This window comes from Schistocerca gregaria, chromosome 10 (assembly GCF_023897955.1).
Source record: "Schistocerca gregaria isolate iqSchGreg1 chromosome 10, iqSchGreg1.2, whole genome shotgun sequence".
NCBI classification, from domain to species: Eukaryota; Metazoa; Arthropoda; class Insecta; order Orthoptera; family Acrididae; genus Schistocerca; species Schistocerca gregaria.
Window position 1 is genome coordinate 142,862,320 of NC_064929.1, and position 25,854 is coordinate 142,888,173.

Here is a 25,854-nt window from a genome sequence, read left to right on the forward strand (position 1 = left end):
CGTCAGATCCGATGAACATGCGGGCCACGTTCTGGTCCTTCGACCAATCCACCTGTCATGAAATATGCTATTCAATACCGCTTCAACCGCACGCGAGTTATGTGCCGGACATCCATCATGTTGGAAGTACATCGCCATTCTGTCATGCAGTGAAACATCTTGTAGTAACATCGGTAGAACACGACGTAGGAAATCAGCATACACTGCACCATTTAGATTGCCATCGATAAAATGGGGACCAATTATCCTTCCTCTCTTAATGCCGCACCATACATTAAAAAAGGTCACTGATGTTCCACTTGTCCCAGCCATCGTGGATTTTCCGTTGCGCAATACTGCATATTATGCCGGTTTACGTTACCGCTGTTGGTAAATGACGCTTCGTCGCTAAATAGAACGCGTGCAAAAAATCTGTCACCGTCCCGTAATTTCTCTTGTGTCCAGCGGCAGAACTGTACACGACGTTCAGAGTCGTCGCCATGCAATTCCTGGTGCATAGAAATATGGTACGGGTGCAATCGATGTCGATGTAGCATTCTCAACACCGACGTTTTTGAGATTCCCGATTCTCGCGCAATTTGTCTGTTACTCATGTGCGGATTAGCCGCGACAGCAGCTAAAACACCTACTTGGGCATCATTTGCTGCAGGTCGTGGTTGACGTTTCACATGTGGCTGAACACTTCCCGTTTCGTTAAATAACGTAACTATCCGGCGAACGGCCCGGACACTTGGATGATGTCGTCCAGGATACCGAGCAGCATACATAGCACACGCCCGTTGGGCATTTTGATCTCAATAGTCATACATCAACACGATATCGACCTATTCCGCAATTGGTAAACGGTCCATTTTAACACGGGTAATGTATCAAGAAGCTAATACCGTCCGCACTGGCGGAATGTTACGTGATACCACGTTTGTGACTATTACAGCGCCACTTATCACAAAGCGAAAGATGTGGTCCAACTAAAACATTCATATTTCTTTACGTACTACACGAATATATAAGAAAAAATGGGGGTTCCTATTTAAACAAGGCAGTTAATATCCGTTTGACCTATGGAAGCGCCATCTAGCGGGCCAACCATAGCGCAATCTGGTTTCCCCCTTCAAGCTAGACGATTTTCGTTCTCTGTAGTTTTTTTCATTTGATGCTTATTTCGTGAGATATTTGGCGCAGTCACTGTCAATGGACCACCCTGTGTATATACACTCCTGGAAATGGAAAAAAGAACACACTGACACCGGTGTGTCAGACCCACCATACTTGCTCCGGACACTGCGAGAGGGCTGTACAAGCAATGATCACACGCACGGCACAGCGGACACACCAGGAACCGCGGTGTTGGCCGTCGAATGGCGCTAGCTGCGCAGCATTTGTGCACCGCCGCCGTCAGTGTCAGCCAGTTTGCCGTGGCATACGGAGCTCCATCGCAGTCTTTAACACTGGTAGCATGCCGCGACAGCGTGGACGTGAACCGTATGTGCAGTTGACGGACTTTGAGCGAGGACGTATAGTGGGCATGCTGGAGGCCGGGTGGACGTACCGCCGAATTGCTCAACACGTGGGGAGTGAGGTCTCCACAGTACGTCGACGTTGTCGCCAGTGGTCGGCGGAAGGTGCACGTGCCCGTCGACCTGGGACCGGACCGCAGCGACGCACGGATGCACGCCAAGACCGTAGGATCCTACGCAGTGCTGTAGGGGACCGCACCGCCACTTCCCAGCAAATTAGTGACACTGTTGCTCCTCGAGTATCGGCGAGGACCATTCGCAACCGTCTCCATGAAGCTGGGCTACGGTCCCGCACACCGTTAGGCCGTCTTCCGCTCACGCCCCAACATCGTGCAGCCCGCCTCCAGTGGTGTCGCGACAGGCGTGAATGGAGGGACGAATGGAGACGTGTCGTCTTCAGCGATGAGAGTCGCTTCTGCCTTGGTGCCAATGATGGTCGTATGCGTGTTTGGCGCCGTGCAGGTGAGCGCCACAATCAGGACTGCATACGACCGAGGCACACAGGGCCAACACTCGGCATCATGGTGTGGGGAGCGATCTCCTACACTGGCCGTACACCTCTGGTGATCGTCGAGGGGACACTGAATAGTGCACGGTACATCCAAACCGTCATCGAACCCATCGTTCTACCATTCCTAGAACGGCAAGGGAATTTGCTGTTCCAACAGGACAATGCATGTGCCCAACGTGCTCTAGAAGGTGTAAGTCAACTACCCTGGCCAGCAAGATCTCCGGATCTGTCCCCCATTGAGCATGTTTGGGACTGGATGAAGAGTCGTCTCACGCGGTCTGCACGTCCAGCACGAACGCTGGTCCAACTGAGGCGCCAGGTGGAAATGGCATGGTAAGCCGTTCCACAGGACTACATCCAGCATCTCTACGATCGTCTCCATGGGAGAATAGCAGCCTGCATTGCTGCGAAAGGTGGACATACACTGTACTAGTGCCGACATTGTGCATGCTCTGTTGCCTGTGTCTATGTGCCTGTGGTTCTGTCAGTGTGATCATGTGATGTATCTGACCCCAGGAATGTGTCAATAAAGTTTCCCCTTCCTGGGACAATGAATTCACGGTGTTCCTATTTCAATTTCCAGGAGTGTATATTAGTTAAGGCTCACCGACCAATTTGACCATATTCTTCTGTGCGGATGCATAAACAGTGCCCGAACTCTTACAGAAATCGGCAGAAAGCCGCGAGTAATTAGTATGATGTGCATCGGCACTATGAACATAGTGCGGGGCAGTAAGTTGGGAATGTGGGTCTCACGGGAGGCGTGCCAGAGGGAAGTCCCTGCGGTTGCACTATGCTCTGTGTCGTCAGTGGTTCACATGGATAGAGCGTCTGCCTTGTAAGCAGGAGATCCTGGGTTCGAGTCCCAAATGGGGCGCACATTTTTAACTGTCTCCGTTGATTTATACCAACGCCTGTAGGCAGCTAGGGGTATTCACTTCATTGCAGCGACCAACTTCATGTCAGAATTGGAGATCACAAAGCAGAAAAGTGGGGCGTTATGGTCAGATTAAGGAGGGGAAAAAAAGCGGACTAGCGCTGGCAAGAACGACATTCTTGGTCTACTAGGATGAAACACAGGTCTTAATTTTAGGGAGAAATTTCTGAGTCTATTTGGAGCACAGAATTGTGTGGTAGTGAAACATGAACTGTGGATAAACCGGCCAAGAAGAAGCATTTGAGACATGATGCTACAGACGGATGCTGAAAATTGACTTGACTGATAAGGTAAGGAATGAAGTGGTTCTCTGCAAAGTCGGAGAGGAACGTGTGGAAAACAGTGAGACAAGGAGAAGGGACAGGATGATACGACATCTGGGAAGACATCAGGGAATGTCTTCCACAGTACTAGAGAGGGCTATGGAGGGGAAAAGTTGTAGAGAAAACAGAGATTGGGATACATTCTGCAAATACACTCCTGGAAATTGAAATAAGAACACCGTGAATTCATTGTCACAGGAAGGGGAAACTTTATTGACACATTCCTGGGGTCAGATACATCACACGATCACACTGACAGAACCACAGGCACATAGACACAGGCAACAGAGCATGCACAATGTCGGCACTAGTACAGTGTATATCCACCTTTCGCAGCAATGCAGGCTGCTATTCTCCCATGGAGACGTTCGTAGAGATGCTGGATGTAGTCCTGTGGAACGGCTTGCCATGCCATTTCCACCTGGCGCCTCAGTTGGACCAGCGTTCGTGCTGGACGTGCAGACCGCGTGAGACGACGCTTCATCCAGTCCCAAACATGCTCAATGGGGGACAGATCCGGAGACCTTGCTGGCCAGGATAGTTGACTTACACCTTCTAGAGCACGTTGCGTGGCACGGGATACATGCGGACGTGCATTGTCCTGTTGGAACAGCAAGTTCCCTTGCCGGCCTAGGAATGGTAGAACGATGGGTTCGATGACGGTTTGGATGTACCGTGCACTATTCAGTGTCCCCTCGACGATCACCAGAGGTGTACGGCCAGTGTAGGAGATCGCTCCCCACACCATGATGCCGGGTGTTGGCCCTGTATGCCTCGGTCGTATGCAGTCCTGATTGTGGCGCCCACCTGCACGGCGCCAAACACGCATACGACCATCATTGGCACCAAGGCAGAAGCGGCTCTCATCGCTGAAGACGACACGTCTCCATTCGTCCCTCCATTCACGCCTGTCGCGACACCACTGGAGGCGGGCTGCACGATGTTGGGGCGTGAGCGGAAGACGGCCTAACGGTGTGCGGGACCGTAGCCCAGCTTCATGGAGACGGTTGCGAATGGTCCTCGCCGATACCCCAGGAGCAACAGTGTCCCTAATTTGCTGGGAAGTGGCGGTGCGGTCCCCTACGGCACTGCGTAGGATCCTACGGTCTTGGCGTGCATCCGTGCGTCGCTGCGGCCCGGTCCCAGGTCGACGGGCACGTGCACCTTCTGCCGACCACTGGCGACAACATCGATGTACTGTGGAGACCTCACGCCCCACGTGTTGAGCAATTCGGTGGTACTTCCACCCGGCCTCCCGCATGCCCACTATACGCCCTCGCTCAAAGTCCGCCAACTGCACATATGGTTCACGTTCACGCTGTCGCGGCATGCTACCAGTGTTAAAGACTGCGATGGAGCTCCGTATGCCACGGCAAACTGGCTGACACTGACGGCGGCGGTGCACAAATGCTGCGCAGCTAGCGCCATTCGACGGCCAATACCGCGGTTCCTGGTGTGTCCGCTGTGCCGTGCGTGTGATCATTGCTTGTACAGCCCTCTCGCAGTGTCCGGAGCAAGTATGGTGGGTCTGACACACCGGTGTCAATGTGTTCTTTTTTCCATTTCCAGGAGTGTAATAAAGAAAATAGGTTTGCTAGTAATAATGTGAGATGAAGAGGTTGGCACAGGAGTGGAATTTATGGCGGGTCGCATCAAATCAGGTGAAAAAACTGGGCGCAGTGTTAAGTAAAAGTCCTTGACCTGCCATAATAATGTGTCACTTACTTTCACGTTTCCTCGTATTCTTATTGAGGGTCTACTGCCAGAGACTGCTCCACGTGTCAGTCCTGAGCAAATCGTCTTCCATTTCAGTACAATGTTGTGGTGTTGGAGGCTCTGGTACACAACATTCTTCTTCTTCTTCTTCTTTCGCTTTCTCCATAGTCCCGCAGCGATCGCAGTGTCGGCGTAGTTACAGCGGATTTGGCAATTTTAGTTGTAGAGAAGGCTGGATGCCCTTCCTGCCACCACCCCGTACCCTCCAGGACGGAATCATCGTACCCCAACTGTCTGCGTCCAGTGTAAATCGTGAAATAGTGCGTACGTGTTTAAAATGTCTGCGACGCGTGTAACTGAGGCGGAACTGGGGGACCAGCCCGGTATTCACGTAGCGGGATGTGGAAAACCGCCTAAAAACGACATCCAGTCTGGCCGGAACACTGGCCCTCGTCGTTAATCCGCCGGACGGGTTCGACCTGGGGCCGGCGCGCCTACTCGAGTCCAGGAAGCAGCGCGTCAGCGCTCTCGGCGACCCTGGCGGGTCTCCGGTACACGACAGTATCTAAGGCAAACTAGCTCACGGTATCTCTCTCTCTCAGTGACCCTTACAGAGGCCAGCACTGGCAGAGCGCTTACGACGAGAGGTGGAAAGTGTGAGCGTGGCCGCAGCGCTGTAAGGCTCGCCTGCGGAGTTTCCCTGGCCCCGAACGGCGGCCGGCCGAGAGAAACGCAGTGTGTTCCGGCCGGCGCTCCCAGCGTCTGCAGGAAGCGTTGCGTGCCGCAGGCGCCGCGCCGGAACCTCGTTACACGTCTCGCTGGTCAGAGGCGCTGCTGCATTCCTACTGGTGGCGCTTTTCATCTTCTCCTGAGAAGTTCCCAATGGCGACGATCACGGGAAAGACCAACACGCCACTTAACATCGGTTCATGAGCGAGTACCGTATTTTACGGACTGAAAGACGCACATATTTCTTCGATAAATTGTCTCCAAAATTGTCCACTGTTTGATTTAGAATTCCCGCCAGTATTAAAAATGGCCAAATATTCGACACCACTGGAAACCTATCTATATCTGGAATAAATGATAATAGAAACCCTCAGCTGCGCGACAGGTGTTGTTAATATGCCTCAATGGGGACAGCTGAAATGTGTGCCCCGACCTGGACTCGAACCAGAGATCTCCTTCTCACATGGCAGTCGCTCTATCCATTTGAGCCACCGAGGAGACAGATGAATAGCGCGACTGCACGGACTTACCCCTTGCACGCTTCCCGAGAGACCCACATTCCCAACTGTCCACAATTCTACATATGCATTGTACCTAATACACTACTGGCGATTAAAATTGCTACACCCCGAAGGTGACGTGCAACAGACGCGAAATTTAACCGACAGGAAGAAAGTGCTGTGTTATGCAACTGATTAGCTTTGCAGAGCATTCATACAAGGTTGGTGGCGACACCTACGACGTGCTGACATGAGGAAAGTTTCCAACCGATTTTTCACACACAAACAGCAGTTGACATGCGTTGCCTGGTGAAGCGTTGTAGTGATGCCTCGTGTAAGGAGCAGAAATGCGTACCATCACGATTCCAACTTTGATACAGGTCGGGTTGTAGCCTCTTGCGATTGCGTTTTATCGTATCGCGACATTTCTGCTCTCGTTGGTCGAGATCCAATGCCTGTTAGCAGAAGATGGAATCGGTGGGTTCAGGAAGGTAATACGGAACGCCGTGCAGGATCCCAACGGCCTCGTATCACTAGCAGTCGAGATGACAGGCATCTTATCCGCATGGCTATAACGGATCGTGCAGCCACGTCTCGATCCCTGAGTCAACCAATGGGGACGTTTGCAAGACAACAACCATCTGCACGAACAGTTCGACGACGTTTTGCAGCAGCATGGACTATTAGCTAGGAGACCATGGCTGCGGTTACCCTTGACGCTGCGTCATAGACAGGAGCGCCAGCGATGGTGTTCTCAGCGACGAACCTGGGAACACGAATGGCAAAACAATTTTTCGGATGAATCAAGGTTATGTTTACAGCATCATGATGGTCTCATCCGTGTTTGGCGATATCGCGGCGAACGCACATTGGAAGCGTGTACTCGTCATCGCCATACTGGCGTATCACCCGTTTTCATGGTATGGGTTGACACTGGTACACATCTCGGTCACCTCTTGTTCGCATTGACGGCACTTTGAACAGTGCAGCCGTGGATCTGCCCTTCAATCGATCTCTGAGAAACCCTACATTTCAGCAGGATAACGCACGACCGCATGTTGCAGGTCCCGTACGGGCCTTTCCGGATACAGAAAATGTTCGGCTGTTGCCCTGGCGAGCACATTCTCCAGATCTCTCACCCAATTGAAATGTCTGGTCAATGGTGGCCGAGCAACTGGCTCGTCACGATACGCCAGTCACTACTCCTGATGAACCGTGATATGGTGTTGAACCGGCATAGGCAGCTGTACCTGTACACGCTGTTTGACTCAATGCCCAGGCATATCAAGGCCGTTATTACGGCTACAGGTGGTTGTTCTGGGTACTCATTTCTGTTGATCTATGCACCCAAATTACGTGAAAATGTAATCACATGTCAGTTCTAGTATAATATATTTCTCCAATGAATACCCGTTTATCATCTGCATATCGTCTTGGTGTAGCAATTTTAATGGCCAGTAATGTAGATATTTGCCCATTCACTCATTACTCGCGCCAACTAAGGTGACGATTCCCGTAAGAGTTCGGGCAACCTGTACGTATTCGCACAGACGAAGGTTCTATGTACTGACTCGGCAGAAAATCCTAAGAAATTTTGGTCTTATGTCAAAGCGGTAGGTGTTTCAAAACAAAATGTCCAAACAAACAGTGACCAAAATGGTATTGAAACAGAGGATGACAGACTAAAGGCCGAAATACTAAATGTGTTTTTCCAAAGCTGTTTCACAGAGGAAGACTGCACTGTAGTTCCTTCTCTAGATTGTCGCACAGATGACAAAATGGTAGATATCGAAATAGACGACAGAGGGATAGAGAAACAATTAAAATCGCTCAAAAGAGGAAAGGCCGCTGGTCCTGATGGAATACCAGTTCGATTTTACACAGAGTACGCGAAGGAACTTGCTCCCCTTCTTGCAGCGGTGTACCGTAGGTCTCTAGAAGAGCGTAGCATTCCAAAGGATTGGAAAAGGGCACAGGTCATCCCCGTTCTCAAGAAGGGACGTCGAACAGATGTGCAGAACTATAGACCTATATCTCTAACGTCGATCAGTTGTAGAATTTTGGAACACGTATTATGTTCGAGTATAATGACTTTTCTGGAGACTTGATAGCTACTCTGTAGAAATCAGCATGGGTTTCAAAAAAGACGATCGTGTGAAACCCAGCTCGCGCTATTCGTCCACGAGACTCAGAGAGCCATAGACACGGGTTCACAGGTAGATGCCGTGTTTCTTGACTTCCACAAGGCGTTCGATACAGTTCCCTACAGTCGTTTAATGAACAAAGTAATAGCGTATGGATGATGCTGTGGTGTATCGAGAGGTTGTAACAATGGAAAATTGGACTGAAATGCAGGGGAATTTAAAGCGAATTGACGCATGGTGCAGGGAATGGCATATGAATCTCAATGTAGACAAGTGTAAAGTGCTGCGAATACACAGAAAGATAGATCCCTTATCATTTAGCTACAAAATAGCAGGTCAGCAATTGGAAGCAGTTAATTCCATAAATTATCTGGGAGTACGCATTAGGAGTGATTTAAAATGGAATGATCATATAAAGTTGATCGTCGGTAAAGCAGATGCCTGACTGAGATTCATTGGAAGAATCCTAAGGAAATGCAATCCGAAAACAAAGGAAGTAGGTTACAGTACGCTTATTCGTCCACTGCTTGAATACTGCTCAGCAGTGTGGGATCCGTACCAGATAGGGTGGATAGAAGACAGAGAGAAGATCCAACAGAGAGCAGAGCGCTTCCTTACAGGATCATTTAGTAATCGTGAAAGCGTTACGGAGATGATAGATAAACTCCAGTGGAAAACTCGGCAGGAGAGACGCTCAGTAGCTCGGTACGGACTTTTGTTAAAGTTTCGGGAACATACCTTCACCGAAGAGTCAAGCAGTATATTGCTCCCTCCTACGTATATCTCAGGAAGAGACCATGAGGATAAAATCAGAGAGATTAGAGCCCACACAGAAGCATACCGACAATCCTTCTTTCCACGTACAGTACGAGACTGGAATAGAAGGGAGAAGCGATAGAGGTACTCAGGGCACCCTCCGCCACACACCGTCAGGTGGTTTGCGGAGTATGGATGTAGATGTAGATCAGTTTAGTAGTCACTTGAAAAATCATGCGAAAGAGAAACTATCAGAGGGAAATACAGAGCTTGCAGTTATTCCGGAAGGACTCGCTTCACAATTGCAACCTCTTGACGTCACGATAAATAAAACATTGAAAGTGTGTATGAGGGAGAATAGAACAAATGGATCACGGATGAAACCAAACATGAGTTCACGCCGAAGGAACCTTTAAAACGACCTACAACCAAACAATTGTGTTAGTGAATAGAACAGTAGTGGTATTCAGTGAGAGGAATCATTCTTGTTAAATCTTTCGAGATGTGTGGGTAAGTAACGCTCTCGATGGCAGTGATGACCATCTTGTATATGAAGAGGACAATGGAGTACGAAGAAGTAGAACAGGAAGAAGAAAGTTCATACAACGAGTTTCGGGGATTTTAAAGGTCAGTTGGCTTTTATAAACTAAGAATTGTTTTAAGTTGGCTTCGCAATCTAGTAATAAAAATGGCAAAAATGTTATTTTTTAATAAAATTGTTTAAGAATTATGGTGCGTCTTGTAGTCCATAACGCCTAATAGTCGCAAAATACGGTATAGGGAAACTAAAGTTATATCTTATGGGGCTCAAAAATGTCGAATTTTTCTGCCACTAGATAGTTCTGTTGCGTGATCCAAATATTGTCTTTAGTTTTATGTGTTTAATTCGTGCTAAAAATGCTGTAAAAGATATCAAGTTTCAATCAATACGCAGTGCAATGCCCCTTTTCCTGCACGACTCTACCCCTGTTTTTGTGAAATTTTATTATTTCCTGTCATCAGAGAAGATATCTCAGGATATAGAAGTCTGTGAGCCCATTTACGATGCGATTAACTACGATTTGTTAAAGAAATGCATACACAGTGGGACACAAAACCCGAAGTAAGTCTTCAACAACCGCGTTTAGAGTAGACGCCCAAAGACAACATTTTATTCATCTAGGGCAAGGTCGCGCTAAATGAATCATTTCAAATTTTTGGGCCCCCAAAGGTGTGCTAGGTATATTATTACACATGATAAATTGTATTGGAGAGTAGGTCACAGCTATAAGTTTTGTATGATACAGACGTATTGCTTCAATAACTAGTCTTCTCCATCGTAGAGAACAAAATATAGAATGTTGAAACATCGGGAAAATAAAAAATTTGTGGCGACTTTTGTATCGAAAATTGGGCTATGTGAACCTTGCCATCTGTCATACAATTCATCAAAATATAGAAGATTACACCTCAGTTGCACTTAATGTTTTAGTAGTGGTTACACGAATTTCACAACGGCATTGTTTACGGGGCACACAAATTTCGTGAAACGACACCCTGTACTTATCACTCTTTACCCATTTCCCTTTCTTTACAGATCTATGGTCTTAATACCTTGATGCTGCAGAGACTACAAAGTACGGTTTCTTTCTCAGACTCAGCTTCCGGTGATGATGAAGATTAATCGTCTTTCTCATTTGAAGGTTTCCCTTGAACATTCAGGGAATTTCTACAATACTTGATCATCTTGCTTTGGTAGTTTTCAAAATGCAATTTTATCTTCCCTCTCGTAAGACTTAGATGAACAGATGAAGTCAGATGTCAAGTTAAATTTTTCTCTCTTCTCGTGCATGTGATACCGGTAGTTTTCTTTGGAGTTGGGGAAACAGAGAAAAATGATGATTTCTGACTTGCTGGATGTCTCGGAGGATTTGGAGTTTCAAGGACTGGGCTTCCTTCGGATTCTGTGGTAACAGATCAGGGTACATCGTTCACGAATGTATACAAAGGAAGGAATTTGTGCGATGGTATTTTGTTGGAATTGAAGGGGAAAATTCCTGTACGCTCAACGCTTCATAACATTTCCTACAGTAGCTCCAAGCCTCTAAGCGACTTCGAAAATTTTACCAGAAACGAATCTTATTTACGTATGTATGTTTGCAAGACGGAATATTCAGCCGCCAAATAATTGTTAAAACTCATGGACATTTCACTGAAACTAGCAGCGAAGCGCAGTATACAAAATAAACGACAGCTGAAGGTTCACGATGAATTTTAACGAATTTTGTAATGGAGGTTGACGGATTAACGTGTATAAATGAATCTGCTTCTTGTTGGTAATACGACTTAAATGGCTTAAAAACCGGTATGTCCAGCGGCTGCAGAATGTACGTAGTACGAGGTGGTAGACATGTCAATTCAATGTGATACTTAACACGGTATTGCAGGCACTGGAGAGAAAGGTGTGAACCGTGACCGTCTACAAGTAAAAAACATCTGCCTTGTGAACGGCGCTTGTAGAAGTGTTGGAGCCGACTCACAGAGAAATCTTCGTTTATGTAGCCCGAATCTGACACAGACGCCTTAGTACATGGAGTCGTTTCCAGGTTGTATTCTTCTCGGATTCTTTTGCCTTTCGAGATGAACCATGTAACATATGTCACAATGATATTACAGGCAACAGCGAGTCTCCAAACTTGTCAATGCAACAACTTCCCTTTTTTTCTATTTCCCCCACAACTTTTTCAGGCCTATTGTTAATGGGAAACGCACTTCCGTCCACATTATATGTGCTTTGAGGTTTATTTTTCAAATCAGATCCGTGCAAGACAGATTTCAAAATATTGTAAAATGTTTTAAATGCTTCCTCGTTTAATTCGATGGCTCGTACTTTAGAAAGCGCCTCATGCTTTCTTAATGAAATATCTTCCCTATGTTTCTTTCATGAAAGAACGGTACCAATCCTTACCAGCCACTTTCGTATCTTCTCCCCATGCAACCACAATGACATTTACTTTGGCATACACTTCTTTTTGAGGTATGTCCAAAAGCACGGTTGGATACTCTTCATTTTTCCGCTCAATTTTTTTTCTTGTTCTGCTGATAACAGAGTTCGATAGACGGTTCAAATGGCTCTGAGCACTATGGGATTTAACATCTGAGGTTATCAGTCCCCCCGAACGTAGAACTACTTAAAACTAACTAAGGACATCACACACATCATTGCCCGAGACAGGATTCGAACCTGCGACCGTAGCAGTCGCGCAGTTCCGGACTGAAGCGCCAAGAACCGCGTGCCACCGCGATTTCGATAGCGCATTTTTCTTCTTCGCTGAGGGATCATTTTGTGTGTGATTCTGTTCCATTCCTCTAAGGCAACGAGTTTATTAAACCCCTCTGTTAAGGGCACATTGTAAGGCCCAGCTGCAGCGCGCATGCTTTCATGCCATGATGAATTATTGGTTTTAGTGCCCGCGATCGACTCCTCTGACCACTGTGAACATGAATGGCTTTGCTTTATGTTCTTACCATCTGGAAAAAGTGAAAAATCAAAACTTCTTTTTGTAATTGCTAAATTAGTATCTCTTGCTAATTACTGTAGCATAAATTAGAACATGACTGAATTGTCGTTGTAAGGTGTAATAATTAGGCTACACGAATACTTCAATAAACAAGAAGTAATACATGTCAAAAAATTTTCTACATGGCTGGACGTTCAGAGACCGTGAATAGTTAACAACTGAAAGAAAAACAGCCCTCGGTCACTATTTTTAACAAATTAACCGGGATTCGACACTGCTAGGAGTGTCTTCTTCACAATTTAAAACATAGAATGGTGTATATTCTATAACATAGTCACAGAATAATGACTAAAAACGTATGATAGGGTATAAGTACGGAATCATCGTAAAAGACTGACAGTACTTAGATGTCATTTATAAAATAATAAATATGCCAAAAGGGCATTAGTCACAAAGATCTTTAAGATAGAGGAAACTGTGATGGCGAGCCATGGTGACCCGCCGATGTTCACGCATGGTTTGCTCAACCTTCAACACTGTCTCCTCAGAAATTGATGGTCTCCCGCTCCTTTGTTCGTCATGAATTTCGTTCAGACCAGCTACAAACTCTCGACACCACTTACGAACATTTTTGACATACATGCACGACTCACAATACAGCTTTGTTAACTGGCGATGGATTTCAATCGGCGCAGTGGTTTTTGCGTTCATAAACCGAGTAACCGAGCGCAGTTCGCACTTGGCGGTAACATCGAACGGGAGCTCCATTCTCAACAGCTGCCAAGCCAAGACTGAGCGCGGCGAGCGTATGTTAACACATAACGGGTGAAGCACGTTTCTTAACAGTGTGACCACCTGCCACACAATCTAAGTTTTGTACTTATATATAAAAAAATAGGAGACCTTACTTTTGGGATTATCCTCCTATTATAAGATGCTGTTAACTCTTGAAAAGTGTCTTCTTTAACCAGCCGTCTTTCTTGTGCTCCATTTATTTGTATGTCTATTACAGGCACTTTTTGCTTTTGTTTTGGTAACACATTGATCGATTTCTGCACTTTCTCTGCTGCATCGGCTAGACTTGGGTCTTTGCATGTGATCTTTGGAGGGGGTGTGGCTCAACCAACGAACAGCGAGGGTATGGTTGCCGTACTGGTTTTGAAACGAGGAAGAGTGAGTTAAAATGTGTGTGGAATCTTATGGGAGTTAACTGCTAAGGTCATCAGTCCCTAAGCTTACACAATACTTAACCTAAATTATCCTAAGAACAAACACACACACATACACCCGAGGGAAGACTCGAACTCGCGCCGGGACCGCTCGGCTAATCCAGCGCGGCGGAAGAGTGAGTTAGAGTGTGGTTGTTGTTGTTGTTGTTGTTGTGATCAGGCAGTGTTGATCGAGGAAGTGGTCGTCAGGAAGTTGTATCTAGTTGTCTCATTTATATTCCTTTTTGCACTGCAATGGGTACCTGAAACTAGCATGAAGTACTGACCGTCACTACAGTAACATGCGTTGAAAGCGAGGGAGAGAGCGATCTACATGGATATGGTAATGAACCCACAATGATTAAGTCAGGGTAACAAGCGTATACCGCTATTCTCTCTGTTTGCCGAGCAATGCAATTTAATTTGTTTCTCTTCCTTCCGACATGGCGTGATGTACCAACCCGCCAGGTCAGCCGGGAGCGCTCACGCGCTGGTTCCTGGTCTCGGATAGGCGCGCCGGCCCCAGATCGAATCCGCCCGGCGGTTTAACGACGAGGGCCGGTGTGCCGGCCAGCCTGGATGTGGTTTTTAAGCGGTTTTCCACATCCCACTAGCTGAATACCGGGCTGATCCCCGCAGTCCGCCTCAGTTACACGCGTTGCAGACATCTGAAACAATTCTGCACTATTTCACGATTTACACTAGACGCAGGCAGTTGGGGTCGTTGCAGGACTGTGGCGTAAGCAAAAGAAAGAAAAGAATGGCGTGTTGCACCGCAGTGGTGGGTCTGTTTACATCTTGTCGAATGCGTAATAAAGCAGCACCAGTGGCTAACATCGATGTGTGGCAAAACTTGCTCTGTTTACGTGATTGAGTGTAGCAAGTGGATAGCTGCCTCATTCACCAAACGAATCCCTGACTTTTCATATCTTTTTCAAACCTGTGTTAGTGAAACGATCCTTGTACATCTACACTGAGAGCAACAGGTGTTTGAGTAACATGAATTACTTGATTCTTGTAAGAATATCGCAATTTTTAATTGCAATAATCATAATAAAATTAGTGTAAATCTCTTATTTTCATGTACACTTCACACCTTTCCTTAATTTACTGAAGTAATGATTTTATCAGATGGCATAAGCAAACACCTAAGACGCGTAGTGCAAAATGTTCAAATGTGTGTGAAATCTTATGGGACTTAACTGCTATGGTCATCAGTCCCTAAGCTTACACACAACCTAAATTATCCTAAGGACACACACACACACACACACACACACACACACACACACACACACACACACACACACACACACACACACCCGAGGGAGGACTCGAACCTCCGCCGGGACCAGCCGCGCACTCCATGACTGCAGCGCCTGAGACCGCTCGGCTAGCGAGTAGTGCAACGTCTACGTGGAAGCAGTTAAAAAAAAAAAATGAAGACAGTAACTGTTTCCGAAAGAACAGATACCATTGATGACCGTTCAGCTTCTCTAAAATATATGATAGTTAATAGAAACCCTCAGATGCCGACAGGAGTTTTTGACATATATCGATGGGGACACATGAAAATGTGTGCCCCGACCCGGCCATTGACCTTCGTCTGTGCGAATGTCCTCAGGTGCCCGAACTCTTACTGGATTCGTCACCTTAGTGGACGCGATTAATTAGTGTATGGTCAAAGTATCTAAGAGGAACATTACGTATGTAGATTGTTGACAATTGGGAATGTGGGTCTCACGGAAAGCATGCAAGGGATAGGTCCCTGCAGCGGCGCTCGGTGACTCAGATGGATAGAGCGCTACCATGTAAGCAGGAGATCCCGGGTTCGAGTCCTGTTCGGAGCACATATTTTCAGCTGTCCTCATGGAGGTATATCAACAACACCTGTCGGCAGCTGAGGGTTCGGTTCAAATGGCTCTGAGCACTATGGGACTCAACATCTGACTAACTAACCTAAGGACATCGCACACATCCATGCCCGAGGCAGGATTCGAACCTGCGACCGTAGCGGTCGCGCGGTTCCAGACTGAAGCGCCTAGAGCCGCTCGGCCACACCGGCCGGCTAGCTGAGGGTTTCAATTAATTATCACTTAGAAATAAATATTCTTCTGACTTGTCTAAATCAGCTCAGTCAAAACTATTTCTATTCGTAGTAAATATCTGTAAAGAACCTGCACTAAGACATTACTTTCACATCACAGACTGTAAGTTATCTTGAAAACTTCGAGACGGCAAATGATAACGGAAACACAATATTTGATTCCCAGAATGAGATTTTCACTTTGCGACTGAGTGTGCGCTCATATGAACTTCCTGGCAGATTAAAACCCTGTGCACGAACGAGACTCGAACACGGGACCTTTGCCTTTCGCGGGCAAGTGCTCTACCCATTGCCCGCGAAAGGCAAAGGTCCCGAGTTCGTCTCGGTCGGGTACACAGTTTTAATCTGCCAGGATGTTTCGATATTTGATTTACAGTTATGGTAATTAGTTATCTGGCGACCAACATCTATTTCCCTAGTCTATTACTCTTCTGAAGATTATTAAACTACAGTTCATTAATGCATGTTGAACAGGCTATTGAAGTTCCTGTAGTGAACTGAGGAAGAAGGAATTAAAGAAATAATAGTTTGTGTTTGTTGGACACGTTGCTCGCTATCTCTTAAGCAGAAAATAGCCGGACAATCGCCGTAGAATTCTGTACGCTGCGCACGGCTGCAGCTGCTATTTTTTGTGATGCTGGAACTTGAAAGCACTTCAGATACGAGACTACCATGCAATGTAGAGCTCTCCGCGCAGCAACGATCATTGGTCCCCATAAACAGAAATTTTTTATTTGATATAACGATTTTTACGGGAGAAAATTCTTCAACATGTATCGCCAGAATGCAAGAAACCTGGAAACCACGATCATTCCTCACGGATTCCAACTGTCTGAATGACGTCTATCTATAGCGGTTTCTTACCTCTGTTGGTTTTGTCGAAGAGAACTATTTCACCTTGTTAAACCGTTTGCTAGCTAAATGACTACCTTTATACCTATAGAACTCCTTAGCCAAATCAGAACGAAAGTAAACTCATTAGTAATTCTTCTAGTTAGGTACAGAGTAACAACAATTCTCGGAAACGTGACGTCATTTCGACATCGCGTGCAATATCGACGACAGCACGATGGCTATCGACTTCGTTACTATGAAGAATATGAATATTGTTGTTCCACAACTCACTCGCAGAAATTTAAGCTGTCGTCTTAGGTTCCCGCCTAACCAAACACTATGGTCGCTGCATATTCGGAAATAGAGAGATAAATTTTTGTGTGAAGAAAAAATACAGATTTTACTGCAGCTCATTTTACACGTAGCATTTAAAGCTGTTCTCTTAGGTTCCAGCCTAGCCACACACTAGGAAAGAGCTACATATTCGGAAATAAAGAGCCAAATATTAGTGAAAAGACAGAATACGAAGTTTATTGCATCTCGTTTCAGATGCAGCAATTTAAGCTGTCCTCTTAGGTTCCCGCCTAACTACATATCCGGAAATCACTAAACATTTACTTCATCCTTCGTTCTCACACCAGACTGAATGTAAATAACACCGAATATTGCAGAACGTATTTGTATTGCATTCTTAAGAAAGTAACAGGACGTGTTAACAACGCTAACATGAAAAAAATCGCATGCAACGGGATGCGAACCAACAACTTAAGACTCCAGAAACCATGACGTTTTTCATCACAGTAGCACTTAACCATATGATGTTTACCTCCGGTTTTGGTTATCATATCCTATCTTGATAGCTTGTATCGCTGATCCACTGTAAGTGACATTTAATGATAATAGTCATCTTTTTGTGATAAATTTTCAATGCTCCGTTACACTGAAACTGTATACTGCAAATCATAACACAAGTGTGTCTCATACTTAATTTGTAAATTATTTACGATATAACAACTCACTCCAAGAGAGCACTGTTATACGAAGGCATTAACCAGCTGGCCGCTGTGGCCGAGCGGTTCTGGGCGCTTCAGTCTGGAACCGCGCTGCTGATACGGTCCCAGGCTCGAATCCTGCCTCGGGCATGGATGTGTGTGATGTCCTTAGGTTAGTTAGGTTTGAGTAGTTCTAAGTTCTAGGGGACTGACGGTGACTCCCATAGTGCTGAGAGCCATTTGAACCAATTTTTTTTAAGGCATTAACTGCCGATAAATCAATTCGTGACATTTTACTAGCAATAATTCTAAGAATGACATGTTTTTGTAAATCTCATGTACTCGTGCATGAAGTCTTACAAGACTCATCGAATGCTAAGAAAAGTCGATAGCCGGTCGTGCGGTCGTCCATATTGCGTAGGCGTCAAAATGGCACCATGTTTGTGGAATTACTCTGAAGCGAGCGTTACCCTTACATACAACCACGGAGGTAGAAAAGAGGTGAGGTGGCATGACGTCACAAAGTTGAAGGCAAAGTCGGCCATCTTAACTAGCCCGAAACATTAGGTCCACCGCATTCATCCCCCATAGTTTGCCGCGGTGACACTTCCCCGTGACGTCACTATGACTGTCATATTACCAGACCAAATACGCTTCAAGAAGAGAAAACGTTCGAAATTGCCTTCCTGAAACTATGCTATTCAAGTAAGCTCTATAGTTTTTAGTATTTTGAAACAGTTATTGCACCAACACGACAGGAATAATGAACAAGAAGCATTCGTAAACAGTAGTCTGCTGTTTTGGGCTAATTAAAATGGCACCCACTCTGGATTCAAAACAACATACAGCGTAAGTTTGCAGTGCCACCTCCCCCTTTTTTTACCTGCATGCATACAACGAATCGGACATAACCTAGCATCCTGGACTCATGCAGCGCTCACAAGACATTATAATTAATATATTGTCGCTGCATGCATTTAAGTCATCGTTGGAAAAAACGATCATTTATAATTGTTACGCGAAAGTCGACATACATCACATTTAAATAACTTGTCTCTTAGGTCTGTAACCCATATTAATACTATTTCATGTCAATACGTTTTAACTTATGACAAATTAATACTCGCACATCGCGTTATTATATCTGGTCCATTACAAGCGACCGTTCATCTTTTATTCATTTGTTTGGTGATACCATGGCATCGGGAGGGTGCTTCAACGGGATGTAACTGTTACATACATAAATGCATCATTCTGAGTTTCAGTGTTGCTAATTAGACAAAATTGCCTTTTGAAATGAAGCTGGATTCTGTATTGGGAATTTTAAAAGTTAAACAGTATCAGTATATCACCAATATAGCAAAAGGTAATATCACCAATATAACAAAAGGTCCTTTTCCTATGAACCATGGACCTTGTCGTTGGTAGAGAGGCTTGAGTGCCTCAGTGATACAGGTAGCCGTACCGCAACGGAGGGGTATCTGTTGAGTGGCCGAACAAACGTGTGGTTCCTGAAGAGGGGCAGCAGCCTGGATGATTGATTGATCTGGCATTGTAACATCACCCAAACCGGCCTTGCTGTGCTGGTACTGAGAACGTCTGAAAGCAAGGGGAAGCTACAGCCGCAATTTTCCTCGAGGGCATGCAGCTTTACTGTTTGCTGAAACGATGACGGCGTATTCCGGAGATAAAATATTCCCCCATTCGAATCTCCGGTCGGGGACTACTCAGAAGCACGTCGTTATCAGGAGAAACAAAACTGGAATTCTACGGATCGAAGCGTGGAATGGTCAAATGGTTCAAATGTCTCTAAGCACTATGGAACTTAACATCTGAGGCCATCAGTCCCCTAGACTTAGAACTACATAAACCTAACTAACCTAAGGACATCACACACATCCATGCCCGAGGCAGGATTCGAACCAGCGACCGTAGCAGCAGCGCGGTTCCGGACATCCCTCAATCGGGCAGGTAGGTTAGAAAATTTTAAATGTTGAATGGATAGGTTAAAGATATAGTGGGAATTAGAGAAGTTCGGTGGCAGGAGGTACAAGAATTCTGGCCAGGTGAATACAGGATTATAAATACAAAATCAAAGAACGGTAATTCAGGAGTTGGTTTAACAATGACTAAAAAAATACAAGAACAAAACAGGAGCGCGGTAAGCTACTACGAACAGCATAGTGAACGGATTACTGTAAAATGGTTCAAATGGCTCTGAGCACTATGGTACTTAACATCTGTGATCATCAGTCCCCTAGAACTTAGAACTACTTAAACCTAACTAACCTAAGGACATCACATACATCCATGCCCGAGGCAGGATTCAAACCTGCGACCGTAGCAGTCCCGCGGTTCCGGACTGAGCGCCTAGAACCGCTCGGCCACCGCGGCCGGCGGATTATTGTAATCAAGATAGACGCCACGCCTACGCCTACCACAGTAGTACTAGAACTCTGCAGATAATGAAGAGATTGAAGAAATGTATGATGCGATAAAAGAAATTATTCAGATATTTAAGGGGGACGGAAATTTAGTGGTCATGGGGGATAGGAATGCGATTGTAGGAAAAGGAAGAAAAGAAAAAGTAGGAAGTGGATATGGACTGGGGTAAGAAATGAAAGGGAAAGCTGCCTGGTAGAGTTTTGCACAAAGCATAATTTAATCATACCTAACACTTGCTTCAAGAATCATGAAAGAAAGCTGTACACATGGAAGAGGCCTGGAGACACTGGAAGGTTTCAGGTAGATTATATAATGATAATACATTTTCAAGGGCAGATGTGGACTCTGACCACAATTTATTGGTTATGAACTGTAGATTAAAACTGAAGAAACTACCAAAAAAATGTAGGAATTTAAGGAGATGGGACGTGGATGAACTGAAAGAGCCAGAGGTTTTTGAACGTTTCAGAGGGTGCATTAGGCGACGATTGACAAAAACAAGGGAAGGGAATAAGATAGACGGTTGAGAGCAGAAATAGTGAGGGCAACAGAAGTTCAAATGGCCAAAAAGACAGAGCCTAGTACGAATCCTTGGGTAACACAGGAGATGATGAATTTAATTATTGAACGGAGAAAATATAAATCTGCTGGAAATAAAGCAGGTGAAAGGGAACACAAGCGCCAAAAAATGAAATTGACTTTTTTAAAGTGCAAATTAGCTAAGCAGGGATGGCTGGAGGATAAATGTAAGGATGTAAAGCACGTATCACTAGAGTTTAATTAGAAACTGCCTTCAGGAAAATTAAAGACATTTGGAGAGAAGAGAACCATCTGTATGAATATCAAGTGTTCAGATGGAAAACCTATCCTCAGCAAAGAAGGGAAAGCAGAAAAATGGAAGGAGTATACACAGGGTCTATACAAGGGCGATGTACTAAAGGGCAATATTATGGGAATGGAAGAAAACGTAGTTGAAGATGAAATGGGAGTTACAACAGTACGTTAAGAATTTGACAGAGCACTGAAAGACTTAAGTCGAAACAAGGCCACGGGAGTAGGCAACATTCCATTAGAACTACTGACGACCTTGGGAGAGACATTCATGACAAAACTCTTCCATCTGGTCAGCAAAATGTATGAGACCGGCAAAATACCCTCAGACTTCAGGAAGAATATAATAATTCCAATTCCAAAGAAAGCGGGTCTTAACAGGTGTGAAAATTACCAAACTATCAGTTTAATAAGTCACGGCTGCAGAGGAATGGAAAAACTGGTAGAAGCCGACCTAGGGTTCCAATGGCTCTGAGCACTATGGGACTTAACACACAACACCCACCCATCACGAGGCAGAGAAAATCCCTGACCCCGCCGGGAATCGAACCCGGGAACCCGGGCGCGGGAAGCGAGAACGCTACCGCACGAGCACGAGATGCGGGCCCGACCTAGGGGAAGATCAGTTTGGATTCCGTATAAATGTTGGAACACGTAAGGCAATACTGAGCCTGCGAATTATCATATACAGTAGGTTAAGGAAACGGACACCTACGTTTCTAGTATTTGTAGACTTAGAGAAATCTTTTGACAATGTTGACTGGAATACACTTTTCCAAATTGTGAAGGTAGCAGGGGTTAAATACAGGAAGCGAAAGGCTTTTTACAATTTGAACAGCAGGTACATTGCATGTTTTAGACATTATCTTCATCGATAAAGCTGAGACACTGTATATTATTCTTTAGCATATAAGGTGTACTTGAAGGGTGAAGGGTAGAAGTCGTAGAGGGAAACCAAGGCATAAGTACAGTAAGCATATTCAGAAGGATGTAGGTTGCAGTAATTATTCGGAGATCAAGATGCTTGAACAGAATAGAGAAGGTAGGATGGACAGCTGCATCGAACCAGTCTCTGGACTGACTGATGACCTCAGATGTTAAAGTCCCACAGTGCTTAGAGCCAGTCTCTGGACTAAAGACCACAACAACAAAAGGTACGTTTGCCCAACAGAAGTACATGTTTCTGTAGTAGAGAATAGTCAGATTGCTCATAGTTATGTCAATTGATTGACGTACACCGTACACAATTATATGCGGACGATGAGCTACTGGACAGGTAAGGTTCTAAGCCATGCGTGAAGTGTCCATCCGGTGCTGAAGGGACTTACCTGCAGGTTCCTGCATAACGCCACTCACAAATTTAAGATTCACTGATTACGACATTCATGATGTCTCCTATTTCTGCCGGTAAGTGTGCTTTTCGGACAGGGATGGGGGTGGAGTGAGGGAGGGGGTGGGACTAAGGGAGCTAACACAAACGAAAAGGACCAACAGGTTGCAATCATTTTTATAACTGCATACCTGTTGAGTGGATTTGTATGGCTGCACTGATCACAGAAATACGAAAAAGGAATCGCAGCTCGAACACATTCATCGTCCCAAACTCCCACGCAAGCTTTCACTTTCTGCTCCCTTTTCCACCCACACACTGTTTCCCTCTCTACAGTCACATCTCGCAAAGATACTCACTAAGACAGAAGAACGAGCCGCCACGAAGGAAGTAGCCGATTCGGACTGAAATCGGTAGATGTGATGTACAGACAAACAAATGATTACAATCGCAGAAAAAATTCAATGGTTAATTGAAGAGCTTTACAAATTGAGCAAGTCAAAAACGCAATGGTCCATCTGCGGCACTTATATAAGCATTTATTCAGCTTCAAATTGATATAGTTGTTGGGTGACCTCCTGGGGTATCTTGCCAAATTATGTCCAGTTGACGCGTTAGGGAGGTCAGACTCACGAGCTGGTTGGAGGCCCTGCACGTAATGCTGCCAGCATCCTCTATTGAGGAGTGATCCGGCGACATTGCTGGGCAAGTTAGGGTTTGCCAGGCACGCAGACAAGCAGTAGATACTCTAGAAGTGTGTGGGCGGGCATTATTTTGCTGGAATGTAAGCCCTGGATGCCTCGCCATGGAGGGAAACAAAACGGGGAGTTGAAGGTCGACGACGTTCCTCTTTGCTGATCGGATCCTGCTACGAAAAGAAATGGTATCCCAGACCATCGGTCCCTGTCGTCGGGCCATAATGGGTGGTGGCAGGTTCGCTGCTATCCCATTACTGTCGGGGGCTTCTCCAGACTCGTCTTCCCTGATCATCGAGACGCAATTCGATGCAGGAGAACAATTTTGCTCTCTTTCAGAGTTTGCCACTCGAGTTTGCTAGACATCTCCGTAACGCTATCACGCTTACCAAATAACCCTGTGACGAAACGCGCCGCTCTTCTTTGGATCTTGTCTATCTCCACTGTCAACCCGACCTGGTACGTACCACACACTGATGAGCAACACTCAGGTATAGGCCGAACGAGTGTTTTGTAAGCCATCCCCTTTTCAAAAAATGGTTCAAATGGCTCGGAGCACTATTGGACTTAACATCTGAGGTCACCAGTGCTCTAGAACAGATCGATGTCAGAGATATAGGCCTATAGTTTTGCTCATCTGCTAGACGACCCTTCTTGAAAACTGGGACTACCTGTGCCTTTTTCCAATCATTTGGAACCTTCCGTTCCTCTAGAGACTTGCGGTACACGTCTGTTAGAAGGGGGGCAAGTTATTTCGCGTAATCTGTGTAGTTTCGAATTGATATCCCGTCTAGTGGACTTTCCTCTGTTGAGTGATTTCAGATGCAGTGAGGTTCCATGCCGAAGATCTGTCTGCATATGCGCCGGACAGTGGTGGGATCGCAACTTGACTGTCACCCGCCGTCCCGACCGACAATCAGGCTGCCATTTCTTACCCTAGCAGATCCCTTTGGTTGCCATCCACAGCAGCGGTAGGTCGACGGCATTCTAGACCCCGTTTCGCTGACCTTCACGGCAAGCCATCGTGTGCTTACATTTCAGCAAGATAATGACCACCTGCACATGGCAAGAGTTCCTGCTCACTGTCTTTGTGGTTGCCAAACCCTTCCTTGGTCAGCAATGTCGCTGGATCTCACCCCAACTGAGAATGTTTGGAGCATTATGGGCAGCCCCACCAACCATCTCGGGATTTCGACGATCTAACGCGCCAGTTGGACGGAATTTGGTACGATATCCTTCAGCAGGACTACTCTGTCAATCAGTGCCCAATAACTGCCTATATAAGGATCAGAGATGGACCAAAGATTTATTGACTTGCTCAATTTGTGAAGTTCCTTCTCTTGAATAAATCATCTAACTTTTCTGAATCATTTGCTTGTCTGTACATATTGAAAGGTATGTGCTAAGGTCTGATCAGGGTAGCTCTAGAAAATAGGTGGTAGTTGCCAACGGCAAGGTGGAACGGGTATAATATCTTTGAGTAGGAGGATCTTTGATGGTTAAGAGAGCCGGGTGCGAGCAGTAAAAAAAAAAAAAAAAAAAAAAAAAAAAAAAAAAAAAAAAAAAAAAAAAAGAGAGAGAGAGAGAGAGAGAGAGAGAGAGAGAGAGAGATGATGATGAGTCGCAGGTAGGTGCGCGGAGGAAGCAGACGTGTGGTGATAGCGTTAAGGTAGGTCGCAGCCCCTGACCAAAGTTTAGCATGTAAATGAGAGAAGATACATAATCATTTCAAATTGGGTTTTCTTAGATAATGTTCAGAGTTAGGATCTGTATGTCCAAGGTTTGACGCAGTAAGCGTTTTGTAAAAATTTTTTGTAAGAGTGATTCGTGCTACGAAAATGTTTGAAATAGTAGGTTTTGTGTATGACTTAAAATTTTGACAATATATATATTGAGAACAACATTCCGTTTAAATCTAATAGCCTGAATCATAGTCCACATCCTTTGCTTGTATTGAATATGAAAAGGAGTAGTAAACTGAAGTTACCTACCAATGAAAGAACCAAGTAAACATCAGGGCCAAAATTTTCCAGTACCATCTTAATGCCATTGCACAAACGGAATTATTCTTTTAAACTTGATTGCTGAGTCAAATACATGTTGCATTTCCGGCAAAATGGAAGAGTGCAAGAAACAAGTTCATAGACGCAGTCAGATGCAGGTTTGCTGAATAATTAACTTAGAACAATCTTATCAACGATACTTTGACAGAATAAAAGGATACAATTTTGGTCACGTACGATTCCTAACTCTGAACATTATCTAACAAAACCCAATTTGAAATGATTATATATCTTCTCTCATTTACATGCTAAAGTTTGGACAGGGGCAGCGACGTACCTTAATGCTATCACCACACGTCTGCTTCCTCCACGCACCTACCTGCGACTCACCATTTTTTTTTTTTTTTTTTTTTTTTTTTTTTACTGCGCGCACCCTGCTCTCTTAACCATCAAAGATCCTCCTACTCAAAGATATTATACCCGTTCCACCTTGCGGTTAGCAACTACCAACAATTTTCTAGAGCTACCCTGATCAGACCTTAGATCATAACGTTCAATATGTATCGCCTCTACCGATTTCTCTCCAAATTCGGAGAGTTCCGTTCTATTATTGAGGGCTGCCGGCTCACTGGTGGTTGGTAGCTATTGACGTAAGACGGTTATAGACTGCTAGCGGCTCACAGCTGTTACACACGTCTCCACCGTGGAACTACCGCACTCTCCACGAATCTGCGGCCTTCTCGCTGAGCTGCACAGCGGGGAGGGGAAGGGAGACA

The 25,854-nt window shown here is 45.4% G+C and overlaps 1 protein-coding gene across 1 annotated transcript in view; it reads right to left on the reverse strand.

Annotated features, from left to right (window-relative positions):
* LOC126293215 (uncharacterized) overlaps positions 1-22,394 on the reverse strand; it is a 120,674-nt gene extending 98,280 nt beyond the window's left edge. The window contains exon 1 of the mRNA XM_049986338.1: positions 22,379-22,394. Coding sequence (XP_049842295.1) covers positions 22,379-22,394 — 16 coding nt within the window. The remainder of the gene's footprint in view (positions 1-22,378) is intronic.
* Between the last annotated feature and the right edge of the window lie 3,460 nt (positions 22,395-25,854).